General features: G+C 35.3%; 1 protein-coding gene, 1 long non-coding RNA gene and 1 pseudogene across 2 annotated transcripts; 2 read left to right on the top strand and 1 right to left on the bottom strand.

Moving 5' to 3' along the window:
* On the bottom strand, positions 4,668–5,071 carry LOC109714774 (annotated as a pseudogene).
* LOC109715664 lies at positions 7,031–7,343 on the top strand. Its single transcript, XR_002217718.1, has 2 exons — positions 7,031–7,119; positions 7,151–7,343. It is a non-coding gene; the product is annotated as an uncharacterized LOC109715664 (long non-coding RNA).
* LOC109715681 (asparagine--tRNA ligase, chloroplastic/mitochondrial-like) lies at positions 11,630–20,112 on the top strand. Its single transcript, XM_020240797.1, has 15 exons — positions 11,630–12,115; positions 13,110–13,178; positions 13,400–13,510; positions 14,244–14,351; positions 14,820–14,957; positions 15,914–15,994; positions 16,776–16,853; positions 16,934–17,002; positions 17,111–17,185; positions 17,682–17,765; positions 17,891–17,977; positions 18,318–18,413; positions 18,496–18,570; positions 18,953–19,079; positions 19,762–20,112. The coding sequence occupies exons 1-15, from the start codon at positions 11,690–11,692 to the stop codon at positions 19,875–19,877; spliced, it is 1,740 nt and encodes a 579-aa protein (XP_020096386.1). The 5' UTR covers positions 11,630–11,689; the 3' UTR covers positions 19,878–20,112.

Genomic DNA, 21,701 nt, shown 5'->3' with positions numbered 1-21,701 from the left:
CGTTTTATTATGTTTTTTTTTTCTTCTTCATTTTTCTTTTTCTTTTTTTTAACCTGTTGATCAAATGACGGATTGGATCAAGCGACTCGATGATCTCTTCTCCTTTCCGCGGCTCGGCGATCTCTCCTCCTTTCCGTGGCTCGGCGATCTCTTCTCCTTTCCGCGGCTCGGTGATCTCTCCTCCTTTCCGCGGCTCGGTGAGATCTCTCCTCTTTGAATTTTTTTGTACGTCGGAATGTGTGTAGCAATCTATCTATTTTTTCTCTTCTCCGTCTATCGTCCGACATTTGATTTTGATTCTCATATTTATAATGGGAGGGGTGGCGAGAGATATTTTGAGGAGTCAGTTAGAGATTCGAAATTCGAAATTCGAAATTGAATTTTAAATAGGTTGTTGTGGTTGGTTGGGATTGGGGATTCGAAATTCAAAATTGAATTTTGAATCAGTTGTTGGATGGTTGGAGTTGGTTGGAGATTCAAAATTCAAAATTGGATTTTGAATGGGTTGTTGGATGGTTGGAGTTGGTTGGAGATTCGAAATTCAAAATTGGATTTTGATTAGGTTGTTGGATGGTTGGAGTTAGTTGGGGATTCGAAATTCAAAATTGGATGTTGAATGGGTTGTTGGATGGTTGGAGTTTGTTGGGGATTTGAAATTCAAAATTGAATTTTGAATGGGTTGTAGGATGGTTGGAGTTGGTTGGGGATTCGAAATTCAAAATTAAATTTTGAATGGGTTGTGGTTTAAAATTGAATTTCAAATAGATATTTTATAGGGTGTGGATATGGGCCGTCGTTGATCAGGCCCGTTTTAATTTATTGGACTCAATGATAATATTTAATGGGCTGGAATGAGGCCCAAATTATTGTATAGGTCTGAAATTTTAAAGGGTTTTAATGAGGCCTACTAACTCACATTTATGAATGGGCTTATTATGGATTATAATTACCGGCCTCAAAATTTTACGGTCAACATGAGACCTATTAGGATTGTATTTTGATTATGATTAGGATTGTTTTATCCTATAAATATTATTTTATTTCAAACATCAAGCTTTAATTTGGTGTAATTTTTTGCTCGAAACTTTCAGATTGTTTAAGATAAGTTCTATAACCTAACTTAGCTGACTACTTATTATATAATATATCATTAGTGTAGAGATGATGTAGTATAGTAATAAATGGTGCGTTAATAATTAAGATATTATATTATTTTTGTGAAATTGGATTGTGAAATTTTGTATTATGGTAATTCTGAAAATTCGAGCAAAAAATATAACAATTTAGAATTTGAGAATAAGAGTGTCACATGCCTAAGAGCTCGGGGATCAAACAACGTACGTGCATTTATTCTAATATTATATTGAATTTCTACTACTATTAAGGAGCTTTGCCTTAATTAGTGTGCAAACTTAGAAAAAGATATATCTATATCTGTATCTATATCTTCTTCTATATCTATATCTATATATTATTTTTCATGAAGTTTGTCACGTGGCAATTCATCCTTCACCTCCCTTCCCACTCCTTGATGCTTCGCTTTTTCACCCCCATATCTGCCCGATATTTCGTTTTCCCACCTATCCACTTTCTAATTAATGTATTCACATGATTTATTTTATCTAAACAAATCGCTTTTTAACAAAAGGAGTAAAATAAGATTTATTCATACTTTTTTTATCACTTTTTTTTTTTTTGCTTTTTTTTGTGCATAAGAAGGGTTCATATTTTGTATCTTTCTTAATTTTTTTTAATTATTTTAAATTGTGTGGGGATTGAAAGTAGGATTTCGATGATCGCGGCGGCGTGGTGAGGTGAAGTGCGATAGATTTGGAATCGATGAGGGGGAAGAAGAGGTGGGTTTGGGGAGATCCATATGGCATCCACATGTGGTCGTGGCCAAGGAGGAACTCGACACCAACAATAGTGGTGGAGGCAATGCAGTGAATGGAAATAGCCTTTTCGATCTCGGCAGCGCGATTAAGGTGCGTATGGAGTAGTAAAGTTTTGTTATTGTTGCGGTCCTAAAGTGCCGACCCTTGACCCGGTCAGATATCCTCCTCGGGAAGAGCGTCGGGATGATGAGCGGCCGCGGATGATGACCCTCGAAGTTTGCGCCCACAGAGGATCAAGCGATTCGGCCGATGAGGGATCGAATCAGCCGGTTCCGAAAAACCTTCACAGTAAATTCGCTTCGGCAGGATGAGCCGAATGAACAGGGGAAGCCTATATCTCGGCTGAGAGATGAGCCGAATGGCTAGAACAACACGAGATCTGATCGGCAGGAAGAGCCGAAATGACTTTCTATTGATCAGCGAGCGAAAAGAGTATAGGAACAAGGGAGTGATGCCTGTAGGGCAGACAGACTCCGAGTATGAGGACAGAGGAGTGATGCCCGTAGGGCAGACAGACTCCGAGTATGCTAAATTACAAGAACTACTCCTAAGGAAAGTGGTAAATGCGAGAATTAAAAGATGCAGGAAAATAAAGGTGGTCTTTTGTGCGCAGGGGCGAAGACCTTTTTTTCAGGGTATTGTATGCCTATTTATAGAATCGCCTTTGCGTCAGTTATTTCTCTTGCACGATCAGCCACTATCTCCTGATTTGTAGGACCACCTTCGGCCGATCGGAAACTCTCATAACTGATTGCGGTTGTTTCAATTTTTGAACGCATGCGGTTCATATTTCTAGCGCCTCTTATGTACTCCCGGCGCAGCGTTTCGAATGGAACATGGATGTGAACTCGGTGTGCCAGCTGTCCCAGCCGGATTGGCCCAACAGTTATATTTATATATATCTGTTTTATATTTTTATTTGTATTTATTGATGCCTCATGACCATATTTAGTTAATTCGGATTCGGCAAAAATTCGGTACGGATATAATATGTATAAAATTCGTTTTCTAATTTTTAAATTCGTTGAAAAATTGGGCTTAAAAAATGAATTCGATATAAAATATAAAATATAAGAAATAAAATATAAAATAATTTATATTTAAAAATAAAATTATAAGTTTTTTATTCATATTTTCAATAATTCGGCAATAATTCGCGAATAATTCATGAATTATTCGCGAATAATTCGGTTGGCCCAAAAATTCGCGAATAATTCTCTTTCTTTCGAAAAAATTTGTAAACGTACCGTTTAATTCGGATTTTCAATAATTCGCGAATAATTTGCGAATTTACTAACTAGGCTCATGACAAGTTAAAAATTTTTAAAATTTTAACTTTCTCAATCTTTTATCTTCTATAGCATTAGCTCGTCACAATGAGCGAGTAACTTTAGTAGTTATTCTATATATTAGTAAAGAAAAACGTGCACCAATTATTTGAAGCACCTTAATTAATTACACATAATCTCCTAAAAAAAAAAACAAATACAAACACATCAAACCAATCGCAAGAATCAACGAAAAAAAAAAAACAAAAAAAAGCACATGCCACTACGTACGTATCACCGTTTGGTTCAGAAATAAAAGAGAAGTTAAGAGGTTATCTCCTCTTTCATCCCCAAACGGTATCATTTGTCCACCCCTAACGGGTTATCCTGGGATAACCCGTTACGGGTGGGTTTAACAAACCCCACTCCCTTAGAATTAGGGTGGGATTAAGTTAAGTTAATCCCACCCCAATTAATTTTTAAATATAAATTTAAAATTTTATTTTAAGTTTTANCGCAAAATTGATCTAATCCTCGCTTATACCTTAATTTATACCTATCCTTGGAATAGTCACCTTTTGCTTATCCCCGAACCAAACGATACTTAAGGAATTCATTGAGGGTGATAGTTGTAAATATAGATTTTGTTGGAGTTACACGCAAAAGAACCATAGTTCTCAGGTTTATCCCTGTAGCGAGAATATGCAGATGTTTAAGAAAGGTTTAGATACCGTTTGATATAGGTATAAAGGGGGGGATAAGGGGGTTATCCCCTCCTTCATACCCAAACACCACCCATTGCTGTGGGTGGGAACAGCTTGTTCCCACCCATAGCATGGAATAGTGGTGGGAACAAGCGGTTCCCATCCCTAAATTTTTTTAAAAAAATCAAAAATTAAAAAAAAATTAAATTTAAAATTTTATAATTAAATTAAATTAAATAAAAAATCTCAATATTAAACTTTATAATTTTAAATTTTAATTTTTTAAATTTTAATTTTATATTTTTAAATTTAAATTTGATTTAAATTTTGAATTTTGAATTTTAAATTTTAATTTTGAATTTTGAAATTTAAATTTTTTAATTTGAAATTTGAAATTTAAAATTTGCTATTTTAAATTTCAATTTTGGATTTTAAAATTTAAAAGTTAAAATTTAAATTAAAAAATATAAATAAAAAATTAAAAAACTTAAATTCAAATATAGAAAGTAGGGCAAAATTATTATTTCCTATTTATAACAACCCATCCTCCTACTCCAACCAAATACTATTTTACTTATGTCTGAACTAAACCCGATTCTCAACTAAGCACAAAATTATTCTAACCTTATTTTAATCTTGAACTTAATCCTATTTCTAGAATAATTAGTTCTTACTTAATCCCGAACCAAACGGAGAACCCACGCACGCACGCACGGATGGAGATTAAAAAAAATAAAAAAAAATAAAAAAAAGAAGAAAGAAGAACCAGCACGAATTTTAAAGCCAGAAAATTAGCTTAATTAGCACTTGAACCCGGAGGGAACGCCCCTGCCGCAGCGGCAGAGGATGAGTTCGAGGTCGGCGCGGGGGTTGCGGATGATGCCGAGGACGTTCCCCTTGGTCGCCGTGCAGAGGCAGACTGCCGCCTCTTGGTCGACCAGCCCCGCCAGCAGCGAGCAGCACGGCACACTCAGCGGGGCGCCCACGGTGGCATTCACCAGCCCTAGCACGTTCGCGCACACGCCGAGCTTGAGCGCGTCGCGCGGGCACCTGCCGACGCCGCCCCCTCCCTCTCCCGAGGGGCTGGGGGTAACTGGCTCTGGGGAACTCGGGGGCGGCGGCGGCGTCGGGTAGGGGAGGGGACGGACACCTGCAGGGCGAAGAAGAGGACGTTGAGGGCGAGAAAAAGCGCGGCGGAAGCCATGGCTATTTTAGTGATGAAAGTGAACGAGGTGTTAATTAATTGGTGTTGATCTTATTAAGAAGTGTTTGTGATGGTTGTGAATGTTAGAGAGGTTGTGCGGTACGTGAAGTATTTATAGCCAAAATGGAGGAGGGAAATGCATGTTGGTGAGCAAGTAGTGGCGATGTTGTAATTGAGGTGAGCATGTGAAACGCGTGCGATTAATTTAGGTGTTTTTAGCTGGCAAAATGAGCTACTTGAAATGAGTTTACATGTACTTATATTCGTGCGGGGGCAGGACTTTAGGCTTTTGTGCGGGTTTTTTGGTATTTGCATTTTTTTTTTCTTTTTTTTTTTTGTCTCTTGGGAAAAAGAATTTATATAGTACCACAAGAAATGGTAGATATTATATTTATAGAGACAGAATATATAACATGCGCAAAGGAATATTATTTATTCAACTAGACTAGAAGAAGCGCGAGGAAATCACTTAGTCTTATTAATTGACGAGAGAAATTAAAAAGTCGTCTCTGTTGGGAACATGATGGATCATCCGTCATGCGCTATCAATAAAGATGCACGAAAAAATAAAAAAAATCGACCGAACGAACGGTAAAAAAAATAAATGCAGAAAGAAGAAACCAAGATTTACGTAGTTCGGCAATTGCCTACGTCCACGGGGAGAGTGAGAGATATGTATTCTACTATATGAAAAAACAGAAGTACAAGCTTATACCTTATATCTTCTCCGGATAAAAATCAAGAACCTTAACGTGAATCCCACCTTTCTCTTGTTCCAACGAAAACTCTAAAAAAATACCGAAAAAACTTTTCGTAAAACTGAGAAGACCAAATTAGAGAAGTGTAGAAACTCTAACCAAATTCCTTTATGCGGTTGCTTCGAAGAATCCGAATTGCTCAGACAATTGGTCGAGAACCGCCGCTCCGCCGCCGACCTCAATCCGTCGCATGCGAGCAACCTCCCTTCTCTTGCTACCGTACGGACGGGCACCTTAATTAATTAGCTAGGCACCGAATGCTACTTAATTTGGCCTCCACACCTGCACCCACGAAGCCGTACATGCCTCAATAACCGGCCACCTTTATAATTAGTTTCTCTAATTAATTTTGGCAGCCCCTCACCATACACCGTACGATCGTACATGTATATATATATATATATATATAATTGAGCTTCTATGCTTTTAAAAGTACCAAGTCATTGGTACTTGTAAGTTTTCGGTCCTTGAATTAAGGAATGTGCGGTTAAGATGATGTGGACCCCTTAGGGTTGAGTCGGTGGTTGGTTGAATAGTATAATCTAACAGATAAAAATGATTAAAGACGTAGATCTAATAATAAAAAATTTACAAGTACTAAGTGCTTTGTACTTTTACAAGTACCGTAGCCGAACTCTATATATATATATATATATATATATATACCATAGTTAGTTAATTCGCGAATTATTTACGAATTTTAGAAATGCCGAATTAAACACCCGTTTTCGAATTTTTGCCAAAAATTCGGAATAATTCGCGGTTTTTTGAGCAAAAATAATTATTCGGGAATAAACGGGATTCGTGAATAATTCGGCCCAAAAAAACGGCCCTCTTGCTTGCGACTGTGAGCAGACTTGTGGGCCTCGCGGTAGCCCAAAACAGGAAAAAGGACCTGTCGCCCAAAGAAAGGATTTCTGAAAACCATCGCCCCGTCCCACGAGCGACGACTCCCACGCTCCCCCCACCCCTCCCAAAAAAAGGGTTTGCCCTAACTTCTCACTCCTGCGGGCGTGCGGCCTGCCATCGACCCTGCGGCGGTCTCCCTCTTCCCTTCCGGCCGCTCGCGAACGCAATCGGAAGCCCTCCTCTTCAGAAATCGAAGATCGAGTTCTTCACTCTTCAGAAATCGAAACCTCCTCTGTGCCTCTTCCTCTTCCGCTTCCGCTCCCGCTCCTCTCTCCCGCTTCCGCTTCGCTATCCAACGATAGATCAGTAACCGGGTGGTTCTTTACAAACCCAGTAGGTACGATTTGAGTTTTTTTCATTCTTCAAAGAAAAAGTTGGAAGGTTATTTAGGTGACACTATAGAATACTCAAGCTTTTAGTCATCTGATGGATTGTTTTATACACAAGTGGCTGAGTGCTTAATTGAATGTGTCCATTCTCTGTTATGCACAAAGAAGACCCAAACATAGTGCTAAATAATTAATCTTACTTAACTTTGGGACCAGAAACTCTTGTATTATACCTAATCAATTTCATGATCTTTGTCGACACTTGCAAAAGGAAAATTCTGTTGTGGTCTTTCATGGACCATTGACTCACTGGGGTTTCTACTTAATTTTTAAAGCATAACTTTGGGACCAGGTACTAATTGAGTTTTCATTCTTCAAAGCAAAAGTTAGAAGCTTTTACATTTAAATATGAACTATCTTGATCTCTTATTTGCTTAATTATTTTTTTATTTTGAGGCATAATATAGTTTACTATTTTTTTTTACTTAATTAGTTTAATTTTGTAGCTTTTTATTCTTATATTTTTTAAAAAATATGAGTATTTATGCTAATAGCATAAATCTTGAGAGGAGAAAAATTTAATTTAATAGCCGAATTTTTGATCCCGAATTTTTAATTGGTGAACGTATAATATCCGTATAAATCACGTATCCGAATAATTGCCGAATCCGTTTTTTAGCCGTATTTTTCAACGAATTTAAAAATTAAAAGACGAATTATATCCGAATTATATCCGTATCGAATTTTTGCCGAATCCGAATTAACTAACTATGCCTCCAGCCACCAAGGTTGGTTTAGTTGCGATCGATCTCATCCGTTCATCTGCTCGCTCCCGACGTGCTTAATTAATTAATTGATATTTGAAGGGCAAATAAGAAAAGTATTTGCTATATGAAAGGTATATAAGAAAAGTTAGTTACGGTATAAGAGTATATTGGAATGGGCAAAATGGTAATTTTTCAGAGATAACGGCAATTGTTAATTCACTAACGGAATTTAACTCCAGGGGTATATTAGAAAGAACTTGGAACATAAGAAGAGTATTTTCAATATTAGCCTTCTAAGAGGGGTAAATAAGAAAACCGGAAACTTTTCAGAGGTTTATAGGCAGTTGCCCCTATTTTTTAATAGTCGATATAACAAAATTAAAATTTTATCACTTCGGTGGGGCCAAATTTTTTTTTTTATAGATCATACTCAACGGTACCAATCGTCGATTTAGAATCTCTATCTAAAACAAATGGATGGCAACAGAGCCCGTTTGCTACCGATAGCATTCCGGCTCAACTCTATATATATATATACCCACTTTTTTTCTCTCTCTCCTCACTTCGGTGGGGCTTTTTTTTCTCTCTCTCACACTGTCACACACCCTACAATATATATATATATATATATATATATATATATGTGCCCATCTTTTTTCTCTTTCTCACTCCCTCGCTCACCCTACACCTTTTCTTTTTTTATTTTTTTTCTCTCAACACCTTTTTTTTTTATTTTTGCCTACGCCAAATGTAAATTTTATCGTATGGACCAACCCTATTTTTTAATAATCACTATAACAAAATCCCTCCTCACTCCGGTGGGGCCCGTCTTTTTTTTTTTTTCTCTCTCACCCTTTTTCACACCCTCTCCCTCNTTAGAAGCTTTTACATTTAAATATGAACTATCTTGATCTCTTATTTGCTTAATTATTTTTTTATTTTGAGGCATAATATTGTTTACTATTTTTTTTTTACTTAATTAGTTTAATTTTGTAGCTTTTTATTCTTATATTTTTAAAAAATATGATCTTAGCATAGCATAAATTTTGAGAAGAAAAAATTTTAATTTAATAGCCGAATTTTTTATCCCGAATTTTTAATGGGTGAACGTATAATATCCGTATAAATCACGTATTCGAATAATTGGCGAATTCGTTTTTTAGCTTTTTTTTCAACGAATTTAAAAATTAGAAGACGAATTTTATCCGAATTATATCCGTACCGAATTTTTGCCGAATCCGAATTAACTAACTATGATATATACACGCATTAGCTCAATCTTACTCTAATTTAATGTAATCATTGAATATAGAGTCTTGTATGGAAACCAATCCTAGTCCACCTAGAATTCCAACTTAAATTAGGATCCACCAAAATAAATCCTCGTGAGATCCTTTCTTTTATTCCATAGATCCAGTGCATGAATCAAACCAATAAAAAAAAAAGGCATATCTTTAACAGTCTCTCCAGCAGTTATACTATACAAGATGTCATATATTAAAGACCAATCAGTTCTACAACACTAATTTTATATGTAAATAATATTTTAAAATTAACTTTTTCTTATAGGGCTTTTTTTGCAAATAGCCTCCTCATAAATTTTATTTGCAAAAATAGCCCCGTCTAAAAATTATTTGCAAGAATGGTCTTGCCCCTGCCACATCAGCGCCACGCGGGCAGGGCGGGCCCAGATGTTTAAGTTGAACACGGTAAACCATTCACCGTGTTCAATACAAAATTTTTGTATTGGACACGGTGAATGGTTCACTGTGTCCAATACAAATACCCCAACAATGAGTAAGTTGGAGGTATTTGTATTAGACACGGTGAACCATTCACCGTGTCCAATTATTTGTATTGGACACGGTGAATGATTCACCGTGTCCAATACAAATATTTCGATCTTAACTATTTTGCATTGGACACGGTGAATCATTTACCGTGTCCACTACAAAAACTTTGTATTGAACACGGTGAATGGTTCACCGTATTCAACTTAACCATCTGACCCAGCCCCGCCCGCGTGGCGCTGACGTGACGCTTGCGTGGCGGGGGCAGGACCATTTTTGCAAATAAATTTTTGACAGGGCCAATTTAAAAAAAAAAATTATAAGGGTGCTATTTGCAAAAAAAGCCCCTTCTTATATTTGTGTGTTGCCATGAGCACATTTGATTTGACAATTGATACGGTTAATGGGCTTAAATTGTATAAAAGCCGGACGGACCGGACGTCCGCATCAGTTCCGGCCTAACATATATCAAGACCTGTAGCAATGCGCTCTCAATCTAGCTCGTAATGGGCCTACGTCGATCTCCTACGTGCGTGTATAAACAAACCGAATACGACGAGTACGACAATAGTAAACAAAACTCAATGCTGGTTCGATTATAAGCGACCTAAGCTCAAGTCATCTGGTTTATTACTCATGAATGACTCGATCGACTCGCCTAAGAGTTTGCTTCAGAAATGAGATTATCACGGTTCTTATTTGTATAAATTTTGCGATCATATATAAGTGGTTAAAACTATCTACACCTTGTCCAAATGAACAGTAACAAATTGAGGGCTTGATTGATTTTTTTTTAAAATCAAATTTTCAGTTGTTTAAACAGAAATTTTACATGTTTGGATGTAACCATAAATAGATTTTTTATACATTTATCAATTATTGAATAACTTACAATCAACACACCTATTGTCTCGTAAAGCTTAATGGAATTGGTTAGATAGATATATATTCGTTGTGCGGCTATTTTTAGTTTGACTTGTAAAACGCACCTTGTGAGACATTAAAATTTGAAACAAAGAGCCTACGATGGATTGTTTTTTCTTCAGACTCGCCTCAAATTTAAACCTAAAAGAATATTTTTGAAAGACATTTTCCTACGTTAACTGTATGGACTACATGTTATCGATAAGAATTTGTCAAAAAAAACGGCTAAATTACAGAAAAAATCTTTATAAATATTTTTTTTTAACTTTCTTATATTTTACCTCATTAACATTTAAATTATTGCATTCAGCTCCTTTCCGTTATGGTTCTATTATTAATTATTCTATTAATTTTTTATAATTTATATCGAAAGCGTCTTTCAAAATGATAAAAATATATATTTTTTTTTGCTTACAGAAAAAGTAAAGATAATTTGGTCATTTTGTCCTCTCCATTAATACTGTATCAATCTGAAAATATTTCTAAAATTTTAAGAAGTTGAAATATAGATTTTTGAAAGTCATGAATGAAAGGTAAAAAAGCAAGTATTTACAGAATTTTTTTTTTTTATAATTTAGCCAAAAAAAAAATATTTAAAAACATCCTCTAAATTCAACTACTACATTTTTCTCTCTTTTGTCCTGAAAAGTTGAGAGCCCAGCATTATTTTTATAAACACAAAAAGTGGAAGATTGACCATCCCAGTCACTTAGATCTTGATTTTTACTTTTTGAAAAGTCTTTATTATCGATTATTCAGTAAGATAATATATTTTACCTAGAAAATAATTTATTTTTATTTCAAAAATAAAAACTTGAAAAGTAAAGACGTTATACTATTTCAAATATTTGATAACTCCCAACGCCTAATCAAACTATAAAAATAAAAATCTTAAATAAATACAAATATTATTGAACAATTTATTCCAAAAAGACCGGTTGTCATTTTGCACAAAATTAGTAGAATATATTGAGTGGTTCAATGATGATGTGGTGCACTAGGTCCACCAATTCATAGCACCAGTTCAAGCCACGTGCAACTCACGTGCTCATTTCCTCAGAGAAAAGCGAAAGCGAGGGAGAGCCAGGGACTGCAGATAAAAGAAAGAACTCCGCGGACCAGCGATTAGAAAACGAAAACGATGATGGCGGCCGCCGCCGCCGCCGCCCCCGCCCCCGCCGCCCTAATCCGCGGTCGCTACGCCGCGCGTCTCCTCGTCCTCCACCGCCGCGCCCGGAACCCTAAAACCCCTCCCTGTAGATCCCCCGCCTCTCTCCACCCCCTCCCTCGCTCTCCTCCCTCTCCTCCTCCGCTCATCCCCAACGCCGCTTCTTCGAGGTGGAGGTGGAGGTGGAGGTGGAGGCTCTTCTGCAGCGGCACCCTCGCCGCCGACGCCGATGCGGCGCCGGCGGAGGGAGGGGAGGGCGTGCGCGAGTTCCGGAGGCGGCTGAGAATAGCGGACGTGAAGGGCGGGGCGAGCGAGGGGTTGGAGTGGTTGGGGAAGGAGCTCGCGATCAGGGGATGGGTCCGGACTTGTCGGGTGCAGAGTAGCGTCACGTTTATCGAGGTGAGGATGCGAAGTTTGCTCGGATTCGGAAGCGATTCTAATCGAAATGAGCGATTTTGGCTTCTTCATCGTACCGGCATTGCATCTTCTCTTTGTTGTTTTGTTTTATGTATTAGTTCATCTGAATGCTATGAATTCTTATGTGTTTGGTGTTTTATGTGTTCTTGTAGTTGAATTACTTAGGAAGGGGTAAATTTCATAATCTTGGATTTGCTTCGCGTTGGAAGATGCAGTTTTCGGCTTAGATAACTATTGTTTCGTCCTTAATTAGATATTACTCTATTGCAGGCATTTAAGCATTAAGGATTTCTCAATAGTGGCTTTCTTTGCCCCTTCAAGAGCCATAAATGGCCTCAATTTTGGCCCTTCAAACTGTTGCAGTAAACTAGAGAGTTGGTAAGATAACCAGCTTGGGAGTTGGGTCATACATGGGATTAAAAAAGAAAAATCTATTCACATTAATTTGATTAAAACTACAAAATTGTACATCATGTAGATGTGAAAATGTTATGTAATTAGGTTGTAATTTGGTTCCCACTGTTAATTGGATTGAACCATCAATTTCCTAGAAAATTATTATCCGAGTGATTTTTCCCATCATGAGCTTATGTAAAATTTAGTCATTATTTTTTGCTTCACTGTATGTTCTTCCTTTCTTGCTATCTTTTATGGTCAAATCATCAACATGGACTAGCATACTCACACACTTAATTTTTTTTATTAAGTTTGTTTTGCTTAAGCTCTTCATTTTTGAAAAACCTACTTCATCGCATGGAAAGATAGGTAATTGCGGGAAGCATCTCTTCATTAAATTTGTTGTAGCATGTGCTTAAGTAAAAAATTTGTTGTAGCATGTGCTTAAGTAAAAAATTTGTTGTAGCATGTAAATTTAAATGCGATTTTGTTGTTCTTTCGCTTCCCCGGCCAAAAATATATTATCAATTATTTGTTGTTTCATTAATTATTGAATTTTCTTCTACTTTACACTATTTAGGTAAATGATGGTTCTTGTCTCTCCAATATGCAATGTGTAATGACCCCTGATGCTGAAGGCCATGACCAGGTAGCAATCTTTCTTTTTCTTGTCGGCTAAATCTATCTTGTTCTATAATAACTAATAAGCTTAAACCTATTTTAAATTCTATAAACTGTGTTCATATCTAACATTGAATAATTTTTGTTATAGAGAAATTGAACTTTTGCCCAATTTACGGCGAATTAATTGATGGTTTAGCACTGTTATGATGAGAAAATTATGCATTTTAGTACTGGGAATTTCAATAGGTGGAATTAGGAACTGTCACAACTGGGGCATCTGTACTAGTAGAGGGAGTTGTGGTTAGCAGTCAAGGTGCTAAGCAGAAAGTGGAACTGAAGGTAGCAAGGCTTGTCATGGTAATTAACTGACCTCAACTCCTTGTTCTTTCCTTTTGAAATCATGTGTTGAGCTCTTTAACCAGTGGTCTATTTTATGATGATGTAATTTTTTTTAGAAAGTAATTAGTTCAGCATCTCTTCAGCTAGCTTAATTATGACGGCTGCCATTTTTGATAACTTAAAATGATAAATTACACAATTGTTCATTAGATTTATTGTGAACTTTTCATTTAGGTTTCGCTCAGGTTACCTGTCAGACAATTTAATTTCTCTAACAGAGGGATGACATGATTGCTGACTCAGCTACAATGTCATCGACAGGCTATGACATAGTAGTTGATTCAAAATCAGCAGTCATGTCATCTCCAAGAGATGACGTGGTAGCTAAATCGGCTATTCATCCTTTAGGGAGATTAGATGGGACTTAGATTGAGTGACCCAATTGAAATAGAAATTGAATTTCAATAGCTACATTGCAACAAACTGAATTCGGTGATCTAGGTTAAACTTCATGATAAGTTAAATGACCAATGATATAATTTACTCTATTGAAATAATAAAAATTCAGGAGAGCATGAGGTATTCATTTTACTATAATCTGGACTAAAATATAGCTGATCTTTGCACATTTCATAGATTTAGTGAGGCATCTATTGAACAAGCATCTTGACATGCACATTTCTGGGGTTTTTTCCACCCTTTTTGGCCATGGAAATCACATTTCTTTTATTCTTTCCTCTTTTCCTTGCAGATTGGGAAATGTGACCCGTTGACGTATCCTATACAAAAGAAAAGAGCAAGCAGAGAATTTTTGAGAAGCATAGCTCATCTTCGTCCTCGAACAAATACATTCGGCTCAGTATGGTCTCTTTCTTTCACCAATTTATTGTTGTGCTTTTCATTGCAGTAGTAACTATCAGTAGATTTGTTATCCATAAGTAACAAACGAATTATATGTGTGATATATATCCCTACTAAATTATTTTGTTTACAGGTATAGCCATGCAAAATCTGAATTTTCGTGTATGCACCTTAAAAACTTACTGTTGTACATATATACCCAATTACCCATATACTTGAGATTAACAGAGAAGGTTTGGATGACACCCAACATATATTAAAGGCCGTTTTGTAAGAAAATGTACTTTTGAGTGGATGTATGAACATTCAGATTTTAAAGTGCTATGTAGTGGAATAAATGATTTTTCTGGGATATATATAGCACCCTTTTGGTTTTCATATGACACCAATTATTACAAGCTTGTTTAATTGGTGTAATATCTCCATATATAAGTGATGATTTTGTACCATTTGGTGGTTGTTTTAGGTCACAAGAGTGAGGAATGCATTGGCTTATGCAACTCACAAATTTTTCCAAGAAAATGGATTTGTTTGGATCTCTAGCCCAATTATCACTGCTTCAGATTGTGAAGGAGCGGGAGAACAATTCTGTGTTACTACTTTGGTATGCATTTCACTGTTTTCATTACTTTGATCAAACTTTTAATCAAGGATTTTAGTACCATGGCACGGGGTCGTGTTGGAAACTTGCCGGCATGGTACAACACGTTGCGTGCCGGGGCGTGTCGATGTGTGCCGGCTAGAAAAAATTCATGTGTGCTGACACATAATAGCATAGAATATTTATTTTCTTTAACAACAAAATATTCTAACTGTTTCTTATGTATTTTTATCAAATCTTTTGAACTTTATTGAGAAAATTACTTATTAATTTAAAGAATAGAGGGTTTTGAGCTGTGCTGTCGGCATGGGGGCTGCATCGTGCCGATATCTTGTTGGCATGATATGACACAGTAGATACGGCCTGTGCCGATGGGCACTTAAATCCTTGCTTTTAATTGTGTGGACATGTTGTGGCTGTTGTGAACACTGTAAATTCGTGTATCCTGTATAAGTTAATGTTATATTTGATGATGAAAATTTCAGCTTTATCTCAAGATTCTTTAGCTTTGAGTGCAATGATGAAAGCTTCAGTATGAAATTAAATCCTGTGGGACAGTTTAACAAAGAAAGCAAATCACTATATTAAGGGTAGTGAAAAAAATTAATAAAGTGAAAATCTTACTTGAATGATATGCTTAACCATTTTTGTTCAGCCATTTTCGTGGCATCATAGTATGCTAGAAATAAAATAAGGAGTGTCATAGAGAAATTGTGGCAAGAGATAAGTGACACAGATGCTGATTGCGAATTTCCATTTGAGAGCAATGAGAGAAGAATTAGTATAATTTTGTTAGAGTGACTTCATGATCATTAACTATACAACGGATGTAAACAATTGTACAATGTTTTTTTTTTTTTTTTAACTTTCTTGTCACTGATTTTTGTATATATGATACTATACAGATGTCTGGTTGGCTTTTTCTTTTTCTTTCCTCCCTAATTTTGCATGTATGACAGATGTCAAACGCTCATGAAAGTAATGATTGCCCAATAAGTACCATTCCTACTACTAAGGATGGTAAAGTTGATTGGTCACAGGTGAGGGTTATCTAATATTATTATATGCCTCTTAGTATTCATGTTTTATCTGTTACTGTATGCCTATTAGTACTTATGTTTCTTTGTTTTCAAATTTTCTTCAACATTGATTTCTGATTTGAGATTCTGCTCTCTTTAAGATGACTAAATGGTGCTTGGCAGTTTTACAAAAAACAACTAACATCAAGCTGCACAAATTTTATGGTCAATTATGAATCTGATCCTTCCAAGTTTAATTCTGAATTAAACAATGACCTCAGATTTTCAATTTCTGACAATAGAGTACCTGAAGATTGCCTTACATATGAGTTAAGTCGGTACATCAATCTACTGATTGACAAAGAATGCCGCATGGGGCTCAGCATAATCATTACAGCTGCTGATGAGCCTGACGTGATTGATTTCTGAGGTTGGCGCTGTTAGAGAATTTTATGATGATGCCGTCATGCTTTTTTTTTCTTTCGTTATGTGGTAGACTAATGGAAGGACCAAATGCTCTACAGAACAATCTTCATAGGCGAAACTGTTAATCGTCTAAATGAATCAAAGTCAAACTTCAGGGACTCACTTCTTAATGAACCCTACAATTTGTCTTGTCGTGGATAATGTTATATAAATGACATGTTAGAATTCATGAACACTTACTTTTCAATATTAAATGTTCTGACATTCTGGATACAGAAGTGCTGGCTTGTTTTGGAGCTTTGCTTTCATTTTGCTGATTATGTGAGCATAACTTACACAACAAGAACCGTGACCTGTTATCTTTTTTTGATTCTAGGATTTCTTTGGGAAACCCGCATTCTTGACAGTGTCTGGCCAACTAAATGCTGAAACATACGCATCTTCTCTTTCTGATGTATGTTTTCTTTTCTCTATTAGGTGGCCATGCACACTTCCACAATTCATTTCCTTTAAAATTTGTTAATTTGCCTCCAGGTATACACATTTGGTCCTACATTCAGAGCAGAAAATTCTAACACCTCAAGACATCTAGCTGAATTTTGGGTAATTACAATTTACCATCCTTTCAGAGTTTTTCTCTTTGTTGAGGTAATATGCCATGTTCTTGAAGATTTTGAACATTGGGTCTTACTTTCTCTATCTTATGCAAAGATGATTGAACCTGAGCTTGCCTTCGCCGATCTGAATGATGACATGGCCTGTGCAACTGCCTATCTCCAGTATGTAGTAGGTTTTCTCTTCAGATCTATGAGCATTTGCTTGATGCATATGTCAAAATAATGGTTCTTTTACTATGTGTTAGGTTTTTACTTGTACCCTGCGAAATTCTTTATTCATATACATACATGCACTGTAAAATCGGAATTTTTATGTGTATCCCTTGTGCAATTTCTTATGTGAGTACTTTGTCCTAATCTGGATAATCATCAATTCATGGGCAGACATAGGTTTTGTAATTAAAAAAAAAACTATCTAAAAGGGTAAGATTTTGTTAGTGCAAGGGAATACATGCAAATAAATTGAGTTTTCAAGGGAGATACATGAAAATGCCAATTTTGGAGGGATATATGTAGGGATATGTATGTAAAGAGATAATTTTGCAAGGGTATGTGTGTAAATGACTTCTTTATATATCTTTTGTTTGGGTATGAAGAAGTCCCTTCATTATCATTTATTTTGTTCTTATTAGCTTTCCTATATTGATGTTTATCTTTTCCTGCAGGTAAAATTTGTTCTAGAAAACTGCAAAGAAGATATGGATTTCTTTAATACATGGATTGAGAAAGGAATAATAGACAGATTAAATGTATGTTCTCTAGTTAATTTCATTATGACTCTGCGCATAGTTCCTTTGTAATAGCTAATGTGGAGCAAAAAACTTGTTCAGCTATTTTATATTACATTCAATAATTTCTTTTCTATTGTTTGCAGAATGTGGCTGAGAAAAATTTTGTTCAGCTGACATATTCGGATGCAATTGAGCTACTTCTTAGAGCAAAAAGAAAATTTGACTTCCCAGTAATGTATTTCTATAAAGTTATCTTTGATTATCCTTTCCATTTGTATAAAGCAGAAATTCTTATTTATCATGACATGGCTTAAAATTATCTGCATAATCTCCCACATATTTCTATTGATATATTTGTTCTCGTCTTCCCCAAGATAGGCACATGTTTTTGATATGCTTGGAGAAAATATTAGATTTACATTTTTTTTCAGATTACTAGACAGACAACCCTTGGACTTTTTTGCTTTTGCAAACAGAACCTACACTTTTAATTGGAATAATCGAAAGGTTGATTGGAAGCAAAAAAAAAAAAAGGAAGGACAATCTTACACGAATGCTTCTAATTGATAGGTGAAGTGGGGATTGGATTTGCAAAGTGAGCATGAAAGATACATCACGGAGATTGCTTTTGGCGGGCGACCAGTAATTATCAGAGATTATCCAAAGGTATGTAGTATTCAAAAGGCTTGGTTTAGTCATCTCGATAAGATATTTGTAATCTATATCCTGGGTTTTATTTTGCTGCTAGGAAATTAAAGCTTTCTATATGAGGCAAAATGATGATGGGAAGACAGTCGCTGCTATGGATCTGTTGGTTCCTAGGGTAACTACAAACTATTGTTCCAGATATCACCTACGCACCTATTTTCAGATGTACATTTGTACATACATAAATTGTATACAATTACATAACCGTTTATAGATCCTAATGAATATACAAACACACCCCACGTACCTACCTACCTAGCTATTCATGTATATATATATATATATATATATATATATAGTCTATGTATGTATGTACTTAACTGTGTATATTTATGTATGTATGTATGTATGCATGCATGCATGTTTGTAGTTAGTCTCTTCTTTAGATTCTTAAGACTGATCTACGTATTTTGTGTATATGTAAGAAACTTTTGCTTACGGATTTCTGTTAAATGCTTTTCAGTTGAACTCAACATAATGATCAGAATCCTTTGCAGGTTGGTGAGCTTATTGGTGGAAGCCAAAGAGAAGAGCGTCTTGATTATCTGGAAGCTCGATTGGACGAGTTGAATCTCAACAAGGAAAACTACTGGTGGTACCTTGATCTTCGACGCTTTGGCTCAGGTTGGGATTCGTGCGCATCTTTATAGCTAAAATTTTGGCCCTTTTTTGGGCTATACTTTGCATTTATGTTCATGAAATATCTTGATTTGCAGTATGTTGTTTATGATATTTTACATCTTGATGTTTTCCAATGATCAAAGTGCCTATTTGGCCTTTCTTTTTGGCCTTTCTTTTGGAATAGCTTCTCTACTCTTATTAGAAGAGTAAAAAGGTGTTTTACAAACAAAAATTGCACCGCTTTTGCTGTGGCTTAAATCTAAAATGAGTTTATAGGTTCCAAAAGCAAAAGATTTAAGTCAAGGCTTCTGCTTCTACTTACTGTCGCTGTCAAAAAAGGATTCTAACTGAAATTGTAGTAAGTGCTTGCTAAAACTGTTCAACCGTGAGACCCAAATAGCAATAGTCCCATATGGGATAGTTATGGCTAGGCTTAGAGGTATATAAGCTTGATTAAGCTAGACATAATAATCGGGCTTAAATATTTTGGGCCGGTGATTTAGGCCCAACGAATTATTATTGCTAGTGGGCCGTATCGTTACATCAACTTAAATAGAGCCTCTCCCGAAGCTGCAGTCAGGCCAAACATTCCCTAATACTCAAAAATCTTATTGCTTGATTTGAGTTTATTTTCCTGATAACATATTAGTAGTCACTTATGTTCCTTTTTTTCGGCCTGTTTCAGTTCCTCATGCTGGTTTTGGCCTGGGATTCGAACGACTTGTACAGTTTGCAACCGGAATTGAGAATATAAGGGATGCAATTCCTTTCCCTCGGACTCCTGGTTCCGCGGAATTTTAATACCAAGAACCATTAAAAAGAAAAAAAAAAAAAAAAGTATTCTTTCCTGGTATAAGATCACTGAGATGTTTAAGTGGTAATATATTTACTGATTTATTCCTGTAAATCATGCTAAACAAACAGGTGTAAATCTTTTCAGCGGGACATATCGAAGTTGTCACAAGCAAACATTTAGGCCAAATTTTTGTCAAATGAAGCATGTCACCATTAATGATTTTGCAAAGCATCTTTAGTATTATTAGTGTACGTTTCTTTGAAGTTTTAGATACTTTCTTTTACTCGCGAGCGGGTTTATGCTTCTCTCAGCAGAGAAGTTCTTTCTCTCAATTAGTCCAACTTAGAGATTGTGGAAATTACTGTTAGCTAAATATATGCTAAGACCTAATATAGGCAAATAGATCTACGTTGATAAGTAATCTAATATTTTTTATAACGGGAGGAGCGTCACGTAAACGGAGCTCATCCTCTTTTTTGGGCAACAAAACAAAGTCGGAGACTGATTTAGTCGTATTTTAGTAATTTGAATTTATCTTGGTCTGATTTATCTCTTAATATCAGTTGGTTAGGCATTAAATATAAGTGCAAATTTTGTTATATAATCACTATTTGATTGCATGTTAAAGTTTCAAACTTTTAGAACTATTGCAATCAAGTCCGAAAATCAAGTTAGTTCACTAAATATTGATGTACTACTAACATAAAAGTGATGTAGTAGTGCTGTGATTGATGATACGTTAACAATTAAAACTATTATGTTACTTTTACAGCAACAATACGCTAAGATTTTGTTGACTAAATTACATTATGAAACTTGATTGTAATAGTTCTAAAAGTTCGATTCAGAAATTATAATAAATTAAAATTGAGCACTAAAGCTTTATCCAACTCATAGTTTGAATACCAAATGCGCAATTTTGCCCTATATTTAATTATTTTTGTCCTTGTGCCTTAGATTCAAACAGTAATTAGAAAAGATTTACAGATAATAGAGATCTCACCAAACCAAACTAACCCTACAATTATGTTATGCATGGAACTACAATCTACCAGCTTTTTTTTTTTAAAAAAAATATAAGTAAAAAATATAAAAAAATAAAAGATTTTTTTTTAACTAACCCCTAGAAAAGTTATAGTTCAAAATTTTAATTGGCAAACTAACCTACTTGTCCGACTCGGTGCCATGCATGGTGCAAAGAGAAGTGAATAATAAAATTTAAAAGCCGTGAATTATTCATAATCTTTAATAAATTTCTGATCGTCACTAGCGTTTGTTGGATTTTTTATATAGGTTGTTAGAATTCTTATGGAACTATTAGGATTGTACGTGGATTATTGAAATTTTTATTTGATTGTTATGATTTTATTGCGGTTGTTAGAATTTTGTGAGTTCTTTAGAATTGTACGTAGTTTTTAAAATTTGTGTGTAGTTAACACCGCTTTCTTTCTGAAGAGAAAATTGTTAAATAATTTATCACTTTTTAAGCTTTTTTAAATAGTAAATCATACACTTTATTTTATTTTGTTCCACTTGAGTCTCTGGTGCTGAGTTGGACAAAATATAATTATTTGGCCAAATAAATTTTTAGAAAAATAATTGAGCTAAATACAAATTTTTTATGGAATATTATGTAAAAAATTCCATAGATAAAACATAAAAAATAAAATTAAAAAAAAATAATACTAGAAAGCGGTGCACATCTACAGAGCACACTTGTAAAAAAATTTTAAAATAACAAAAGTAAAAATATAGATTTAATAAAAATTATATTATAACTTGTTAGCCTTTTTAAAAAAGATTAGTTAATTATATTCAGAGAGAGAGAG

This window comes from Ananas comosus, linkage group 9 (assembly GCF_001540865.1).
Source record: "Ananas comosus cultivar F153 linkage group 9, ASM154086v1, whole genome shotgun sequence".
Taxonomy (NCBI): domain Eukaryota; kingdom Viridiplantae; phylum Streptophyta; class Magnoliopsida; order Poales; family Bromeliaceae; genus Ananas; species Ananas comosus.
This window is presented reverse-complemented; position numbering and strand designations above follow the sequence as displayed.

What these genes read in the sequence shown, in the direction of transcription:
- LOC109715681 (XM_020240797.1), top strand. Translation starts at nt 11,690, where the DNA reads ATGATGGCGGCCGCCGCCGCCGCCGCCCCCGCCCCCGCCGCCCTAATC. An exon ending in TTATCAGAGATTATCCAAAG is followed by an intron (nt 18,414 to 18,495) that starts GTATGTAGTATT and finishes TTTTGCTGCTAG; the next exon opens with GAAATTAAAGCTTTCTATAT. An exon ending in TGGATCTGTTGGTTCCTAGG is followed by an intron (nt 18,571 to 18,952) that starts GTAACTACAAAC and finishes AATCCTTTGCAG; the next exon opens with GTTGGTGAGCTTATTGGTGG.